The 15299-nt window shown below is 41.2% G+C and overlaps 2 protein-coding genes across 3 annotated transcripts; one reads left to right on the top strand and one right to left on the bottom strand.

Annotated features, from left to right (window-relative positions):
- Nucleotides 1-7038: 7038 nt before the first annotated feature.
- On the bottom strand, nt 7039-11841 carry LOC134210944 (tectonin beta-propeller repeat-containing protein). Its single transcript, XM_062687393.1, has 6 exons — nt 9433-11841; nt 9017-9378; nt 8697-8960; nt 7831-8638; nt 7316-7771; nt 7039-7251 (listed from the first exon to the last, which is right to left on the bottom strand). The coding sequence occupies exons 1-6, from the start codon at nt 11476-11478 to the stop codon at nt 7216-7218; spliced, it is 3972 nt and encodes a 1323-aa protein (XP_062543377.1). The 5' UTR covers nt 11479-11841; the 3' UTR covers nt 7039-7215.
- A 177-nt stretch (nt 11842-12018) lies between these two features.
- LOC134210945 (uncharacterized) lies at nt 12019-14931 on the top strand. Of its 2 annotated transcripts, none has more exons than XM_062687396.1 (2): nt 12019-13584; nt 13640-14931. In XM_062687396.1, exons 1-2 carry the CDS (start codon nt 12252-12254, stop codon nt 14854-14856), a joined length of 2550 nt encoding a protein of 849 aa, XP_062543380.1. In that variant the 5' UTR covers nt 12019-12251; the 3' UTR covers nt 14857-14931. The 2 variants fall into 2 exon arrangements, with proteins under 2 accessions (XP_062543380.1, XP_062543379.1); XM_062687395.1 differs by having other exon boundaries at nt 13634-14930.
- The last annotated feature ends 368 nt before the right edge of the window (nt 14932-15299 follow it).

Here is a 15299-nt window from a genome sequence, read left to right as displayed (position 1 = left end):
GCCTTTTTGAAGGATTTGACGTACAGTAAAGATGCAGATACAGTAACGTAGCTCCACGAAGCCGGCTTAATAACTTCCTACAAACTCATTCACTAATGATGACAGTCGACGGAAGATGATCTGGGGTACCACTTTGTAGGCGGCATTAAGGATGGTGATCGCTCGAAAGTTCTCACATTCCGTCGCCTTTCTTGTAGATGGGGCATATAACCCTTTCCTTCCACTCCTCCGGTAGCTATTCAGTTTCCCAGATCCTGACTATCAGTTTGTACAGGCAAGTGGCTAGCTTTCAATCACCACACGTTCGTCCGTCGAGATGCTCCCATCCTTATACCTGCACATTTCGGCTCGCGGCACAAAGCCTTTGCGGGATGCGTTGAGCTTCTGATAGAACTTGTGTGTTTCTTGAGAACGGCAAAGCTGTTCTGTCTCCTCGCACTCTGCTTGTTCCAGGCGGCCTTTCTTCTCCTGAAAAAGGCGGATCTGCTGTCTCCGCTTCCGTCTATAACGTTCCACGTTCTTCCGGGTACCTTGCTGCAGCGCGACCGCCCGCGCTGCGTCCTTCTCCTCCAGAATCTGTCTGCACTCTTCGTCGAACTAATCGTTCCGTCGACTTCGTCCCACATTACCGACGTTGTTTCCGCTGCGTAGTAAATGGCTGATTTAACTGTATTTCAGCAGTCCTCAAGAGGGGCCCCATCAAGCTCACCCTCTTCCGGCAACGCTGCCTCGAGATGCTGCGCGTATGCAGTGGCGACATCAGGTTCCAGGTACCGTGCACAAATTTGAAGCATTTAGTGCACTGCGTGACGTCGTGGAGCACAGTTCGTGATCGCCCCCAGTCAACGACGGTGTATTTTATACCGTCAACCAGCTTCAGGCCATCCCAAGTGATGCGGTTGTAATCTAGATGGAGCAGGTAGAGTAGAGTGGGGCAAGAGTGCGCGTGGGGTAAGAGTACGTTTTCGATTTTTTGAAGTAATAAAAAAAGATAAACTAGCAACACTGCATCAGTTTGACAGGTATTCTGGCCAACTATTATCATGTGTAATTGTAAACGATTTGAATAAACAACAAGGGAGATATGGAGTTAGATAACTTTTTGGTAATTTTGCTAAAAATAATTGGGTTTCCGCAACTAGTATTTCATTACCATATATACGTTCAATCAGATGAACATTATACCATTTCGATAACCTATTGTATAGAGTACTCTATGGTACAGAACACCAATCCGGTTGGTTTTCCAAGAAGTCAAAACCATTACTTGAATAATTTTTGGGACTGTGGGGTAAAAGTACGCAGGAACCGGTGGGGCAAGAGTACGCATATGAATTTTCAAGTTATGATGTCAAACCCGTATCTCCGGCCGAAATAAGACTTCTTCCAAAGCGTAAAGATCAACAACTAAGAAAAAAGGGACAGAATTCGAAATTATCACAAGTTTTTAGAACAAGTTGAAGTAATTCGGTGTTAGAAAGGACTTAGCGAACAAAGCACTGAAGCGAAATAATGAAATTGTATTAGGACTTGTTGTACACCTAAACATAGTACGAAAACACAATTTCATCTAAATTATAATTTCTTTTAATCAAAAGAAACATTCATAAATTACGCAACGTTCAGCTGGGAGGAGATGCGAGATGGGTGATGATCCATAAAATTTTTAGAAGATTCATACAAATAGTGTAGGATAGGGGGGAGGGGTGATGAAATTGCCAAATTTTACGTTACGTGATTGGTGAACTTTTTTTAAGGAAAATGCCTTTGTATACGCCACGCGAAACCTGATATATATTTTTACCTCTGTAGTTTTTGTATATATAAAAAAACAATGGTTTTCGTATGAAAGTGCACATTTTTAGGACCCCTCCCCCTTTAAGAGTTACGTAATCTTTAAACATTCCTTAATATATGCTCATTAAACATCAATTAAATGTTATTAACTCTTATTTGTGTTAATATATACTTAAAGCACATGACTAGATTAATGCGTACTCTTACCCCACCCGATGCGCACTTTTACCCCACCGGTGGGGTAAGAGTGTGTTTTTCACTTGTCTTGCAATAAGGGTTCTACTAAAACGAATCTCAATAATTTCAATATTTTTTCCACTGGGTAACATAAAGGAAGAGTATATGAATCATCGACACTGATTTGATATGCAGAAGCTTGCTTCATAAGGTCCACATGATCGATTGAAAACTAAGTGCGTACTCTTGCCCCACTCTACTCTAAAGCCGGTTGCGATATTTGTCCGTACCCGTGCGTCGGGAGGAACGTCTAGCGCATCTTGTCGCAGCCATAGATGAACAACTGCTTTGTGTCCGCCTTGATGTAATGTTCGTCGTCGGGGAGATCGTAGTGTGCCGCGCGCGAATGAAGACGTTCAAAATTTTCTGCGTCCGTGTTTTTTTTTTCTCCGCTCATCCGTGGTTTCGGAACATTCGGCTGTCTCAGAATCCTACATTTTTCCTTTATTTGTGTTTTGCAAATATTTTGTCGTTTCTGATTGTGATTATTCCGATAAACCATATAGTGTTCAAGTGTCGTGCGTTTTGACGATTAGATTTAGATTAGAAGAAATGTATGTGCTGCTACTGTGAAGTGTATACTACTATAAGTTTCCTGGATCTTGGTGGTCGAACCATAAAATGACTGGTTTTGGAAAGGAATCAAATTTGGTGAGATCAACCCAATAATGTGTTTTTTGCAGTTGTTATTTCAAATACACCTATATAAGAATAGAGTTATTTTTTTTTTTCAAATCAATGTCTTTTCAAAGTCTTTCGGGGTCCCGAACAGCCCTAACCTCCAAGAGCAAAAATTCAGAAATGCATAGTTTTCCACACTAATTTCCATACATAATGGGCTGGGCCAGTTCCGCATGGTCGGGATCCCAGAATCTTGATTTTACTTGATTAGATGAATTGAATGTTTTTTTCAGTTGCGCCATGCTCTAATGTAGGTCCACCGTAAATTAATTGTACAGAGTAACATGACTCATACAAGTAGCATTTCGTATTCTTTTCCTCCTGTAGGAGAGGATCCATTAATAACCTAACGCGAAAATTGGCTATTTTCAATCCCCCTACCCCTCTATGTCACATTCGTGTGAACTATCCGCAGGGTTTGTGTGGGTCGTTACACTTGAGGCAACCCCCCTTTGAGCGACTATAGCTATTGCGCTTCGGCATACATTTTTAAAGCAGCAATTGCATCTTTGAGTTCAATTTCAACTAGCTGCATCGTAAGTTTTTAATTACGGGGGAGTTTGGGCAAACATTTTCTATATTTGGTTTTGAGCCTTTTGGGTCGTTTTCTTCGTCAAATACTTCAAATAAAACTTTGTAAAATGTTTAGTATAATTATCTTTAAAATGCATGGTTGATTTTTGTATTTGATGAACCTAGAGGAATCGTTTTGCTCACTGAGCAGAAAGTACAAATTTGGTAAATTTAGATTTGTTCAAGGGATAGTTGTTGATAGATTGAGGTTAAGAAATCGCCTGTAAATTATTTAAAGAATAAACTGTAAATAAAATCGATATTAGCATACTCTTTCGACAGCCGGCTGGCAAGAGTTTAAATAACAGTAAACAGTAAACAGGTAAACAACATAGTCTGTGGGTCGAATTGCCAGCTTGAAGCAAACCTCCATGACCTACCTTACCCTACCCAACCACCATCTCCGTAGAACTTATGAGGGTGTCGCCAAGTCGGGGGCCTCTCGTTAAGTAAGTTCTACATCAACATTTCCTTTCCTATCCCTAGTTACGGTAAAGATGGGCGTGGCCGGGAGTAGTAATCCTCATGCTTATGCAATTTTTATATTAGATTGGAATCAAGGGTAACTCCCCACCTTGATTTCCGATAGCAATCTGGATAAGGGTTCCATAAGAAACATGAGTATCACTAGTGTCCAATCTACGAAGTATACCGTAACAACGCTAACGCCTTGATGTAATGTTCGTCGTCCATCGAGACACTCCTTGGCTTCATCAGATTCTTCCTGCTTTGTGACGCGGGTTTTGGCTCGGTGACTTCTAAACGCTGTGATCATGAAGGCAGACATGTTTCATAGTTTTTCGTACGCATTCCGTCGACCTCTAACAGATTCAAATTTTACTCAGTGGTGCACATCATTTTTGTGGATTTTTTCTTGCTCCAATGGCATCCCGATAATGGTTCGACACAATTTTGCATATGCATTATATTCTCAAATACCGTCCTGGCTACGAACTGAATAAGAATTAAACAGAATACGTTACAGGCGTCTTTACTGCCGTCCCAAGCATATCTGTCCCATGTCAATTTTTATCATTTTTGAGTTTTATGCACCAAACGTTCTAAATTAATGTATATTTTATTGTGAACAAATAAATACATATAGTTTGTTCGAAAACTTGGCGAAAAAATATCGGGTCATTTTGTCCCATTGTAGAATTTCCAAGCATAACTGTCCCATTGAAACAAATTTCATATAACATGTATTAAATTACTTCGAAGAGGCCAATTTTCATTATCAAATCATTCAGAGAAAGAATATGGGTTGTGGTATAGTTTCAATGGGTAAAAAGGTTAATCCACCTAACATCGTTGATGCCTTTCTTGTGCATTATGAAAATTGAAAAGTAATAATTGAAGCATATTAAGATGATTTATATTAAAATTTGAGTGAGAATAGTCTCTCATTTTCATTCGCATTCTTTGTATTCATTTAGACTTTTTCTTCTTTTCTTGTTGGCATTACCATTTTTGCATTCGTATATGATGAGGCTAACACGATAATACTTTTATGCCTGATTGCACCCGAAAATTCCTTTGACCGTGAGTCCAACCAAGCCACCTAAGCATCATCGCTTTGTAGTCGTGCTTCTAATCGCATGGCTATAAGGTAGGCCCAATTAATTTACATATATACAAAATTTTCCAATAGCTTCGAAAGTGACTAATCGATTTTCAATAGCAAACAATGGGGCCGAATTTCCCGTCGAGTACAACTTATTACGAATAAATGGTCCTTAACATGTGTTTACAAATGTTCACACACGCACCACACACAGGTGGAAGTTTCCACTCGACACATCAGATGCTAATCTGAAATAAATTTTATAGGAATCATCAAACACCTTCGCAGTATTGCGGTATTGAGTTACCACGTAATCTGATTTTGATGCTTCTTCCAAAAATCCATCTGCGCTGAAACATAATTCACCTGAACCAGTGGCGTTGCCAGAAAATGGGGAGGGAGGGGAGTTTTCCGAACTTTTTTTCTTCGAAAAAAAAAATTCTTCTAAAAATTTTGTCTCTGAGAGGGGGGGGTTCATGTCCAAAACCACCCCCATGGCTACGCCACTGACCAGAACTTATTTCAGGATTAAATTATGTATAGGAACCAATTCTCACTGTCCTTATACTTATGTAAGATATAATATCTCTGGGGTTTTCAGACACACTCGTCCCCATGTCAGCTTTTTAATACATATTTTTTTCTATGGAGCGTAAGCCTCCTCCACCAAAAGCTTACGTTATTAGTGTACGGCCCTTTACTACAATACGCTTTGAAAAGATTTAATGCATCTAATTTGAAACAGGTTGTTATCCAGACCCAACTAAACTTTTGCTAAGCGCAAAGTAATCTGATGATACTTTACTTAATTTTGTCTTCAATTTCGCAGCATAAATGTCCCACTGAATAAATTCCACTAAAAACAGTGTTTATCTTTTGAAACATACTAAGTCATTAGAAATACACTATTTTCATCAGCCCCGTGGCAAGAGATGCTTCTCAGCGTAGCGAACATCTTCATGAATATGTCCAGCATACATTTTGAAAAGTACTTCTCCCGAATCGTGCCTTTACAAGCAACTGGATTTTATCCAAAATATTGTTGGCTACACTTTTTCAATTTGGTCAAAAATAATACCAGTTATTATTGGGCATGTCAATATAATCCTAAAACATCTTTCAGCACACCATTTATTTCATTTCATTTTCACTAATGAATGTTGTTCGATTTGCATCCCCGGACCATTTCAACTGTGATGCTCGTCACAGTATAAACAATAATAATATCTTTTGTTTGATTCGGAGCGGGAGAACAAGTTACGAAATATGATTTCGTGTAGCGTTTGATTTCACCAGTAGATTCCCTCCAATTCGTAAGTTTATTATATTTTATCATCAAATAACATAATTCCCATGGTCAATGATGTAAATCTTGCAAATTATTTTGAAAACAATTTTCAGATTTAACCAAAACAAATAGTAAACAAAACACATGATGTTTATTTTCGTACAATAACAACGGACGGTAATGAGCTACCGTCCGTGGACATGGTGGCTATTGTCAAACCCCTTGTGATAGTATAGGAAGCCAGGGGGGTGATTTTCATCGATATACGTTTATTAATCAAAATTTCATGGGGCAATTTAGCTACAAACTTAAAAATATCGATAAGAAAATTATTTTGAGCTTTTTAGTGGAATGTTTTCACCTGTCATAAGACGAGTTTTAAACAATCCCATTGAATTCCACCACTTAATTGTATCCTGACAGATACGTATTTCGACCTCAACAGTAAGGCCGTCTTCAGTGTCTTGTACTTGACTCGACTCGAAGTCGAGTCAAGTACAAGACACTGAAGACGGCCTTACTGTTGAGGTCGAAATACGTATCTGTCAGGATACAATTAAGTGGTGGAATTCAATGGGATTGTTTAAAACTCGTCTTATGACAGGTAAAAAATATCTTTCCAACTTCAATCGCATTTTTCTCAGTTGCATATTTTTTGACATGGGACAGATATGCTTGACACGGCAGTTTAGGGCTCATAAAATAGTTTCAGTCAAAGTATCACACTAAAAAGTTACAATCAATATGTCGCACTTTTCCGCAATAAAAATGTATGATGTAAGTTGGAATCTGAACGAATGGCCATACATTTTCCCTAGAATCATTTAGAAAAAACACAACGCCAGCTTTGCAGAAAAGTAAGAAGTGAGATCGATGCATGATAATAAACGCAAACAGGTATGCGCGCATGAGCCTCGTGGTTTTATTCAAGCTTAGATTTCCTAGACATACAGAACTTTTACAATCAAGTGTTTAAAATATGAATAAGGTTATGAATTTATTGTAAAGTTGCAGCTTATTGTAGTTAGATGAATATGTCGGATGGCCACTTCCGAGTGATAGGTGGTAATGCAATTTAGAACCCATTTACACTGACGTAGTGCCAGTTACCCTGAAAATAAATCGAAACCCTTAATTAGCTGTCAAGTTCCAAACAGTTTTGGCAATTCACATACTTGTATGCCGAGGGTCCATCCAGTACCGGCAGGATTCTCTGGACTGATACCGCTGCGCTTGCAGATGTATCCCGACTGGGATACAGCCATTACATGTTCTCCTGCGGAAACATTTTTGAACCCACAATTTCCTTCATAATGCGGAGGATCGTTTTGTATATTACTCAACAACTGCCAGTGACTACCTTCCGGGAACGTTGTCGTGACTTCCTTCCTCACCGATAAACGACCCGTTGTATCTACGGTCCAGATTCCTGATTTTCCAACGGAGATTTGCTTGAAAGTTACCCCTCCGGGAGGTTCCACCGGTTGCCACTTTGATCCTAACGGATTTTCAACTGAGATTCCACATCGCCAATAGGCGGATCCATTCTTCCCGATGGCCCAGACTTTGTTCTCATAACAACTAATACTGACTAACGGTTGATCACATGCCACGTGCTCCCAACCAGATCCCTGTTAAAGAATATTATTACAAAATCATCATTACCGAAAGATAATACATGTGATCTTACTGCTGGCTGTGAAAGGCTAACGCCTCTTCTATAAAGAACATCTCCATTTGCGGCCACCGCCCAAACGGCGACGCTACAGTCAACTTCTTCGCTGTTAGCCTGCAGCGAAACATCAACGATTTTCGAGTTACCGACTTCTAACCATGGACCCGTAGTGGTCAATCTACATTTGCGATACCAACGCCGTCGACGAACATAATCAGTGAACTGTTTCTTAGCATGGTATGTTGCTGGAAAATCCACTGCGTACTGCCATCCATCCCGGTCCACTCCTCCGGGATTGTGGAAGTCCACTAACCAGTCACTTATCCACTGCCAGTGCATCGAAAGCAATTTGGTGTGCTCCTTGCTGCGTTTGTGCTTTCCTGTAACATCGCTCCACATGTGACGATCGGTGGGAAGACCCGTCGTAGAGAAACCGGATAGCGGGTTCCAGCGTTGGTTCTCATAGATGTGGTAGTTATGTGTATCAGTCATTGTGTTAATACCCTGATTGCTTGTCTCCAGTCCTTTGAGGAAGGCTCCTCCCCAACCACCTGTATATACCCACGCAGTGTTATCGTAACCAAGGCCCCATACAACCCCTGCTTTGCAAGACTGCACACGACGAAGATGTCCACCGATCTGACGCCAGAATATGTCTCTGAGAGGAATTATCAACTTTGGACTCTCATAAACAACAGTGAAAATTTTTACTCGGCCACTACTGTACAAACTGTAGATGGTATCTGGCGCTAGCCCTCTCTGATATTTAAACTTGGGATAATTCTTTCCATTGACAGAGATGTGGAATCCATCGCGCTCACTCCTGGAATTGAAAACCATACTTATAGGCTCGAACAAGAAATTGTTACAGTGCAACGTACCTTATTTCAAGTTTGAACTCTCCGCCTGGTGTGAACAACATCTGATTGTCTCGCTTTTCATCCTCATTCCAGTGAGAAGCCTCCATCGAATTAAATACTGTGATCTTTTCGTTGAAGCGTGGATTGATGTGCAACGGGATATTCCGCTGGGACTCCATCTTATGACGAACCCTAACCGTTGGATAGCTCTGCAGGTCGAATCGAATATGATCGGCGTCATCGTACACAAATCCAGATATCTCCAGTCGAGAACCAATGATCATGCTATGAAAAATATATTCCTAATGAATATTATATCACAAATGAGAAGTACGTCTTACCCATTATATAACGAAGTCAAGTACGGAGTTTCGGCAGCTGAAACATCGATTTTCTGTTGAAAAACTTTATCCTCCGGGCGCCATTGTAAAGCTTCCAGATTTGTCGGATCAAACACAAAGACATCACCCATATTGGAAGTTATCCACATTGATCGCGTCGAAGGTTTCCCGTGAACTTCATTGATTTGGCAGCAAACCGAAGTCAAGTGGGAGATCCAATCTTCCAGATCGGTATCTCCACAGAACTGGATTTTGATCAATGAGGACCCGGGTGGAAGCCGTGGCGCGTGAATGGCAAGTCTAGGAGATCCAGGCTCACTGCAACACATCACACATGTGATTTCCGACAGTGAGAATTGCATCTACAATACAAATGATAATAAAACCGTTGCAAATAAGAGTTTAACAATTAGTACCTTGGTAGTTATTCCATCAGAGTTGAGCACTGTCAAAGTTCCGGAGTCCGGTCCCGTGCCTTGATTGTTAACCCACTCCAACTCAATCAGGCAATCCTCGAAGGCATAACCGGCTTTGGCAACACGAGCTTCCCCTGATTTCACCCAGGAAGACATTTCGATAGCCTTTTCATACAAGGCAAAATCACTATCATGAAGTGGGCCTGGCGGTCGTTGCTTTAGGTCGTCCAATATCTTGATACGCCAGGGCTGGGTCAGTTCTTCTTGGTTCGCAGCCCCACTGCTATCGTTAAACCAATTCGGCAGTTGGTTAGGATCCACACTGACTGCTCCGGCAGCGCATCCAATCCAAAGAACTTCGTAGTCTGCCCAGTTTTGCGACCCACCGTGATCCTCGTATTCGCCAAAGACTCCAGAATCTCGAGAGCTCTCCCCTTCGAAAACACTGGAATCCGTCTCCGGATGTGCTTCTGTACCAACAACAGAGCCGACGCTGCGTACCGGACTCCATGCTCTCGAATTCTTAAGCTGTTTGCCGGAGATTTCATAAATTTCATTCAGTGGAGCGCTCGATGCAACTACGGTTTCATTTGACAAATTTCGAGTGACTTTCTTCTCAACAAGACTTCCTGGCTGCGCAACCTCTAACTTGGTATTGAGGGCATCCGGCGAAATCTCCGGCTTATGCCACAGTTCTGGCCGCTGCTTTGGATTGGCGGTTGGAGCTGATCGAGAGGTTTCTTCGTTGTTCCCGTTCAGTGAAGCATTCTCTTGCTGCAGTCTTTCTTTGTAGAGACTGTTCAGGCTTCTATGTTTAGTGGAAGGTGACTCGCTTCCACTACGTCTGCTTGACAGTGAAAAATTACTGGAAGTTCGACTCATTTGAAGTGGCAACTGAATCAATCGCCATTTTTTACCCGTTGGATCTGAACTGGAAACACCAGATCTGAAATACAGTGCACGGTCTTCCGATCCTACGGCGAACACTTGGTCATTTGGAGCAACTGAGATGTAGGAAATATTTCCTACCATTTCTACCCATCCACTACCTATGGCCGCATCTTCGCTGATCCCGGATGCCTCTCCGTGAACACCTCTACGGAACCAAACGTGATTATCGTTGGTAACACACCACACTGAGTTGGTTCCAACGGAAACCTGGGTTATTTTGAGATTGGGTCCAGGTGGTTTCACTTCCAACCAAGTGGTACCCATCAGCGTATCTCTAGTTACTCCAGTACGGACAATGGCTCTTCCGTTGTAGAGACAGGCCCAAACTAACCCTGTGGGGCCAACTGCGATTTGCGACACCTCACATCCTGATGGAGTGGTTACTGAAGTCCACCTAAGACCTTCCGGTGAAGTGGTACTCACTCCTGACCGAAACATTATTCGACCATGAGCAGTCACTGCCCATACAAGCAATATACCTGGAGGGGCTCCAGGAACGTTACTTCCATTTATGGCTACGTCAATAAAAGGTTCCTGCGTGGGATCCTTGTGTAGAGGGGCCACTGCACACCAAGAATTCAGTGCGCAATATCTACGAAAACGAACCCATTTCCGCCGTCGAACACAAGACTTCCAGTTTTTCTGGGGATGATAGGTTGCTGGGAAGTCTACTGCGTAAGTCCAGCCATCGTGGTCAAGGGGTTGTCCGTCCAGGGTGAGATCTAGCTGCCATTCGCCCTCCCATTGCCATGCCATGGAAGGCAATCGTATCTTGTCGATATTCCTATCGACTGTCCCATCAACACTGGAAAAATGATACCGATCTGTCGGTAGCAAGCGACTGGAGAATCCCTCGATGGGTAGCCATCGTTCATTTTCATAGGCTTCCTCCTTAATCCGGATCGGAATGTCCAGACCGTGAACGTGGACGTATACTTGTCTATCGCCACCAATAGCCCACATAAAGTGCGGAACCACAGAAATGCGCTTAAATTCCAATCCGAGATAGAGGAATTCTCGCCACGCAGACCCTGCAGTAGACAGGGCATACACCCGACCTTCATTACTGTTTGCAAAAAGTAGCGTACTTGGCATTGCTCGTTAGGTGACTATCGTCCAGTGGAATACTAATGAGGCTTACTATTCAGATATTCAACGCACATAAATAAATAAACTAGTTTAATGCATTTTTCTCACTGTATTTGACAACATGCCACATAGCACCATGGAACAAAATATCCCACAACAAATCGATAATTCTGATTCACTATTAGCCAACACCTTCTGCACAAACACTATTAATTATGTTACTTTTAGCTGCAATTCCACTTAGATAATCACTCTGAATAATATGTCCCACACTTTTAAGCACAACGTTACTAGCTCGAATGTCGTTCAATTACAAATGAGTAATTAGAATTATGTTTTAACTCATCATCAACTACCGTCCAAGTCGAGTCACAGATCGATTCATTGTTTGTGTTTGACTGGCAAAAAATTGACGTTTCGTTTCAGTTATTCGTACGAACGGGCCTGTCGGAAAGCGAGCTTGACGAAGGTAAACAGAAGACGGAGAGGTAAGAAAACCGATCAAAATAAACCGGCGTTTTACGACTTTGTTTTGAGTATTTGTGTTCATAAATACTGAATCGGAAGATGTTCAACAGGTAGTCGTCATCGGTACGAAAAGGAAGAATAATAAAAGCTGTGACAAAACTAAACGATAACAAAAATCAGTTTGCTGAATATTGCTGCGACGAATGGTTAGAGTCTAGACAATTTGCGTGATTTACGATATAGCAGGAGAAGGATATACAAGCAAAAAAACGGCGGGGCGAAAAGTCTATTACAGTCAAGCTATATAAAGAATGCCGCACGATAACGTTTATCAATTGATGTCTGATGGCACAACAAGGCTGCACACGATTTTACAAAAAGGATCTTCAACAGAATTGGAAGAAGCATTAAGAACATATGAAACGGATATCAATAAAATAAAACTGTACTTGGAGCAAAAGTTCGCTTGGGACCCATGTGATGAAATCTGGCTCAGGAAAACAATCTTGGTGGCAGTCACTCAGCAACAATGCAGGAAAGCAAAGCAGTTTGAAAACGATTCAGCGTTGCGAAAAAATATGGAGCAAAATATATTCGTCTTACTGCTAAGCCCTGTGTGTGAAGACTTTGTAGCTGTAATTCATCCGGGCGATACTAATCTTATATCTGCATTCAACTTTATCAGAAGTCTAATGCCGAACGGATTTCTTTCGTTAAACTATACCGGTATATATGGAAGTCATCAATCGTACATCGAAACAGCTGTTTCTAATGGAAACATTGGAGCCATATCAAAACTTATCAACCTTGGTGCATCCCTCAGTCTGCCAGAACACAACCCATTATTGCCTGCTTGCAAGAATCTCCAAAAAGAAACAATTCGATGGCTGCTAACTGAACATTTTGAAAATTTCGATTGCACTTCAAGGAATGCGTCTCAAATAAATGCCATAATGATTTTGATGAAAACAAATGACGTTGAAATTCTGGATTACGTGTTATTAAAAATGATAGCTTACCGACAAAAGAACTTTAATGAATCGCAAGCACAAGCTTTCAATCACATATTTCGCTATGAACACGAAGTCTACACTAGATCCTCCATACTATCTCCAAACCTTTCAGAACCAATTCGTGCAATTATCTCAAAATATATCGTTGAGTATGAACTAGATTTGACATACCAGTGGAAAGGAATCACTATTCTAGCAGAACTCCTATACATGAAACTAGCTCTAGATTATTGCTGGGATTGTATACGAAAACGCCCAGAACTGTTAGGACTGGTTGTTCGTCAGGATGCAACCATCGTGCATGAATGTATACGATTGCAAATACTAGGCATACTGAAGGAAACTTATCAAATCCAACCAAATGTTAAACGATACTTTGAAACTAATCAAGCGTTTGAAACGCTTCAGCAAACGCTGTGGAACGAAGAGTACGATTCAGTGGAATTCATTTTAGAACATCATCGGCAATTTTTCTTGAACAATATCGATAGACTAAAGAATGAGGTAATATTTTGCAAATATCATAGACGGTCATTTTATATTAAGAACTGTACTCGGCTGATAAAGCATTTTCCATCACTGAAGACCGAAATACAACAAATTGCGTTGAATGTCAAAGATCAAGATAAAGGTAAGTATCTTTTACACTGAATAGCTCCACTTACTAAAAGTAGCATTAGTTTCAGATCTTGAAATGGCATTGGCCGGTATTGATATCAATCATAGCCAATCAGTTATCAAACTAAGCAGTATTAAAGGTACTAATGGAATCACGCTTGTACACCATGCTGTGGATAAAGACAACCTTGATTTACTCTCAAGGCTACTAAGCGCAGATTTCGATTTCGATGCTGTAGACAATGAAGGAAACCATCCAATCCATTACGTGCAATCCTTAAACATGTTCAACACACTCGTTGAGAAACATCCAGAAGGGCAATCACTTGTGAACCGCACGAACTTCGCCGGATACTCAGTATTGCACAAAATTTGCCAGCTCCGTGGAAATCCAGAGTTATCTGTCGACCTGATCGACAAAGCCATAGCATGTGGTGCCGATGTAAATCAACTCACCAACGACGGAAATTCATCACTCTTCATGATTTCCAACACCACCATTTTGGAAACATTAGTACGTCACGGCATTCACCTCGACAGCGTCAACAGCCGCGGTCAAACCGCCCTGGAATGTAATCTGATGAATCGCAACCGAAAGATGGCAAACGCTCTTTTTCGGTTAACACATCGAATGCCATCGTTCAAAGATCACGCCCACAAGTACTTTGCACCGATGATTTTCAGTAATAGGCCTTTCTTCACCCAAAGCTACAGACCATTTTTGGAGGCCAACCCGGACACGCTTAAGGACCTGTTTGATTCGGTCTACGAGCATTCACCCGAGCGCGCAGCAGAGCTGTTCAACAAAGCCTGCTGTAGTGGAGCGATCTTTGTGGTTGACAATTTTCTGAAGTTTGATTACAATTTGAACTATAACTTTCGGGGTGAAAACGGTTGTACATCTATAGTGGGATTATTAAATTGTGTACATGGACAGCACGAAGGTATAGTGAGGAGGCTTCTGTCCAAAGGTGTCGATCTGGAGATCCGCAACAATGTTGGCAGAAATGCTCTTCTCACCTTTGTGGGTAGATTCTCTTCAAAGGAAGACTATGAACATAGTACAAGTATGGTACAACTTCTCCTGGACAATGGAGCGCAATTGGATTCAAGAGATGCTGAAGAAAATAATTCTCTTCATTTGGCGTTCCGTAGAAGTGAGCTAGAATTGGTGGAATTATTGCTGCAGAATGGTGCAGACTTCAGAGCAATCAATTGCGCCGGGAAAACCCCTATTCAAATGGGGGCCAAATTGTACGGTGAATTATTCTATTTTATTAGTTAATCTTTAGATCCATAATAAAGTGAAAATAATCCAATCGAATCCAACAAAAATTTAATCTAAATCCCATCCAAATTATAATTTTGTTTTATATTCATTTGATCAGTAACCATTTTTGCCTTTCTCGTACAACAAAGTCACAGAGAAACAGACGTCTCACTCAACACATGTTCCATCGTTTACCTTTTTAACGATGGATTCAATTTTTTGTATGTGGTGAATCGGCCACTGGTGGTGCTTCCATCGATTATGTTTGTGTTTGACGTTTGTGCACTACCGCCATCTGGTTGCCGCTTGTCCATTCACAGTGAATTTAGCAATAAGCGATAATGCGTCCGTGACGATGATTTTGATTGCATTTTGCTCCAAGTGAGAAGTTTGTTTCTCTGTGACAAAGTTGTACCGAAAGGCTAGAGGATTACTCCAAAAATGAACTTTTTTTGGAA

Source organism: Armigeres subalbatus, chromosome 2 (assembly GCF_024139115.2).
Source record: "Armigeres subalbatus isolate Guangzhou_Male chromosome 2, GZ_Asu_2, whole genome shotgun sequence".
Lineage (NCBI taxonomy): Eukaryota > Metazoa > Arthropoda > Insecta > Diptera > Culicidae > Armigeres > Armigeres subalbatus.
Note: the sequence above shows the minus strand (reverse complement) of the source record. Positions and strands in the feature narration are given on the sequence as shown.

Coding starts and splice junctions, on each gene's coding strand:
- LOC134210944 (XM_062687393.1), bottom strand. CDS start 11,478: ATGCCAAGTACGCTACTTTTTGCAAACAGTAATGAAGGTCGGGTGTAT. Junction 8,639..8,696: donor GAGTTCAAACTTGAAATAAG/GTACGTTGCACT, acceptor TTTCAATTCCAG/GAGTGAGCGCGATGGATTCC. Junction 7,252..7,315: donor GATGGACCCTCGGCATACAA/GTATGTGAATTG, acceptor ATTTATTTTCAG/GGTAACTGGCACTACGTCAG.
- LOC134210945 (XM_062687395.1), top strand. CDS start 12,252: ATGCCGCACGATAACGTTTATCAATTGATGTCTGATGGCACAACAAGG. Junction 13,585..13,633: donor TGTCAAAGATCAAGATAAAG/GTAAGTATCTTT, acceptor AAGTAGCATTAG/TTTCAGATCTTGAAATGGCA.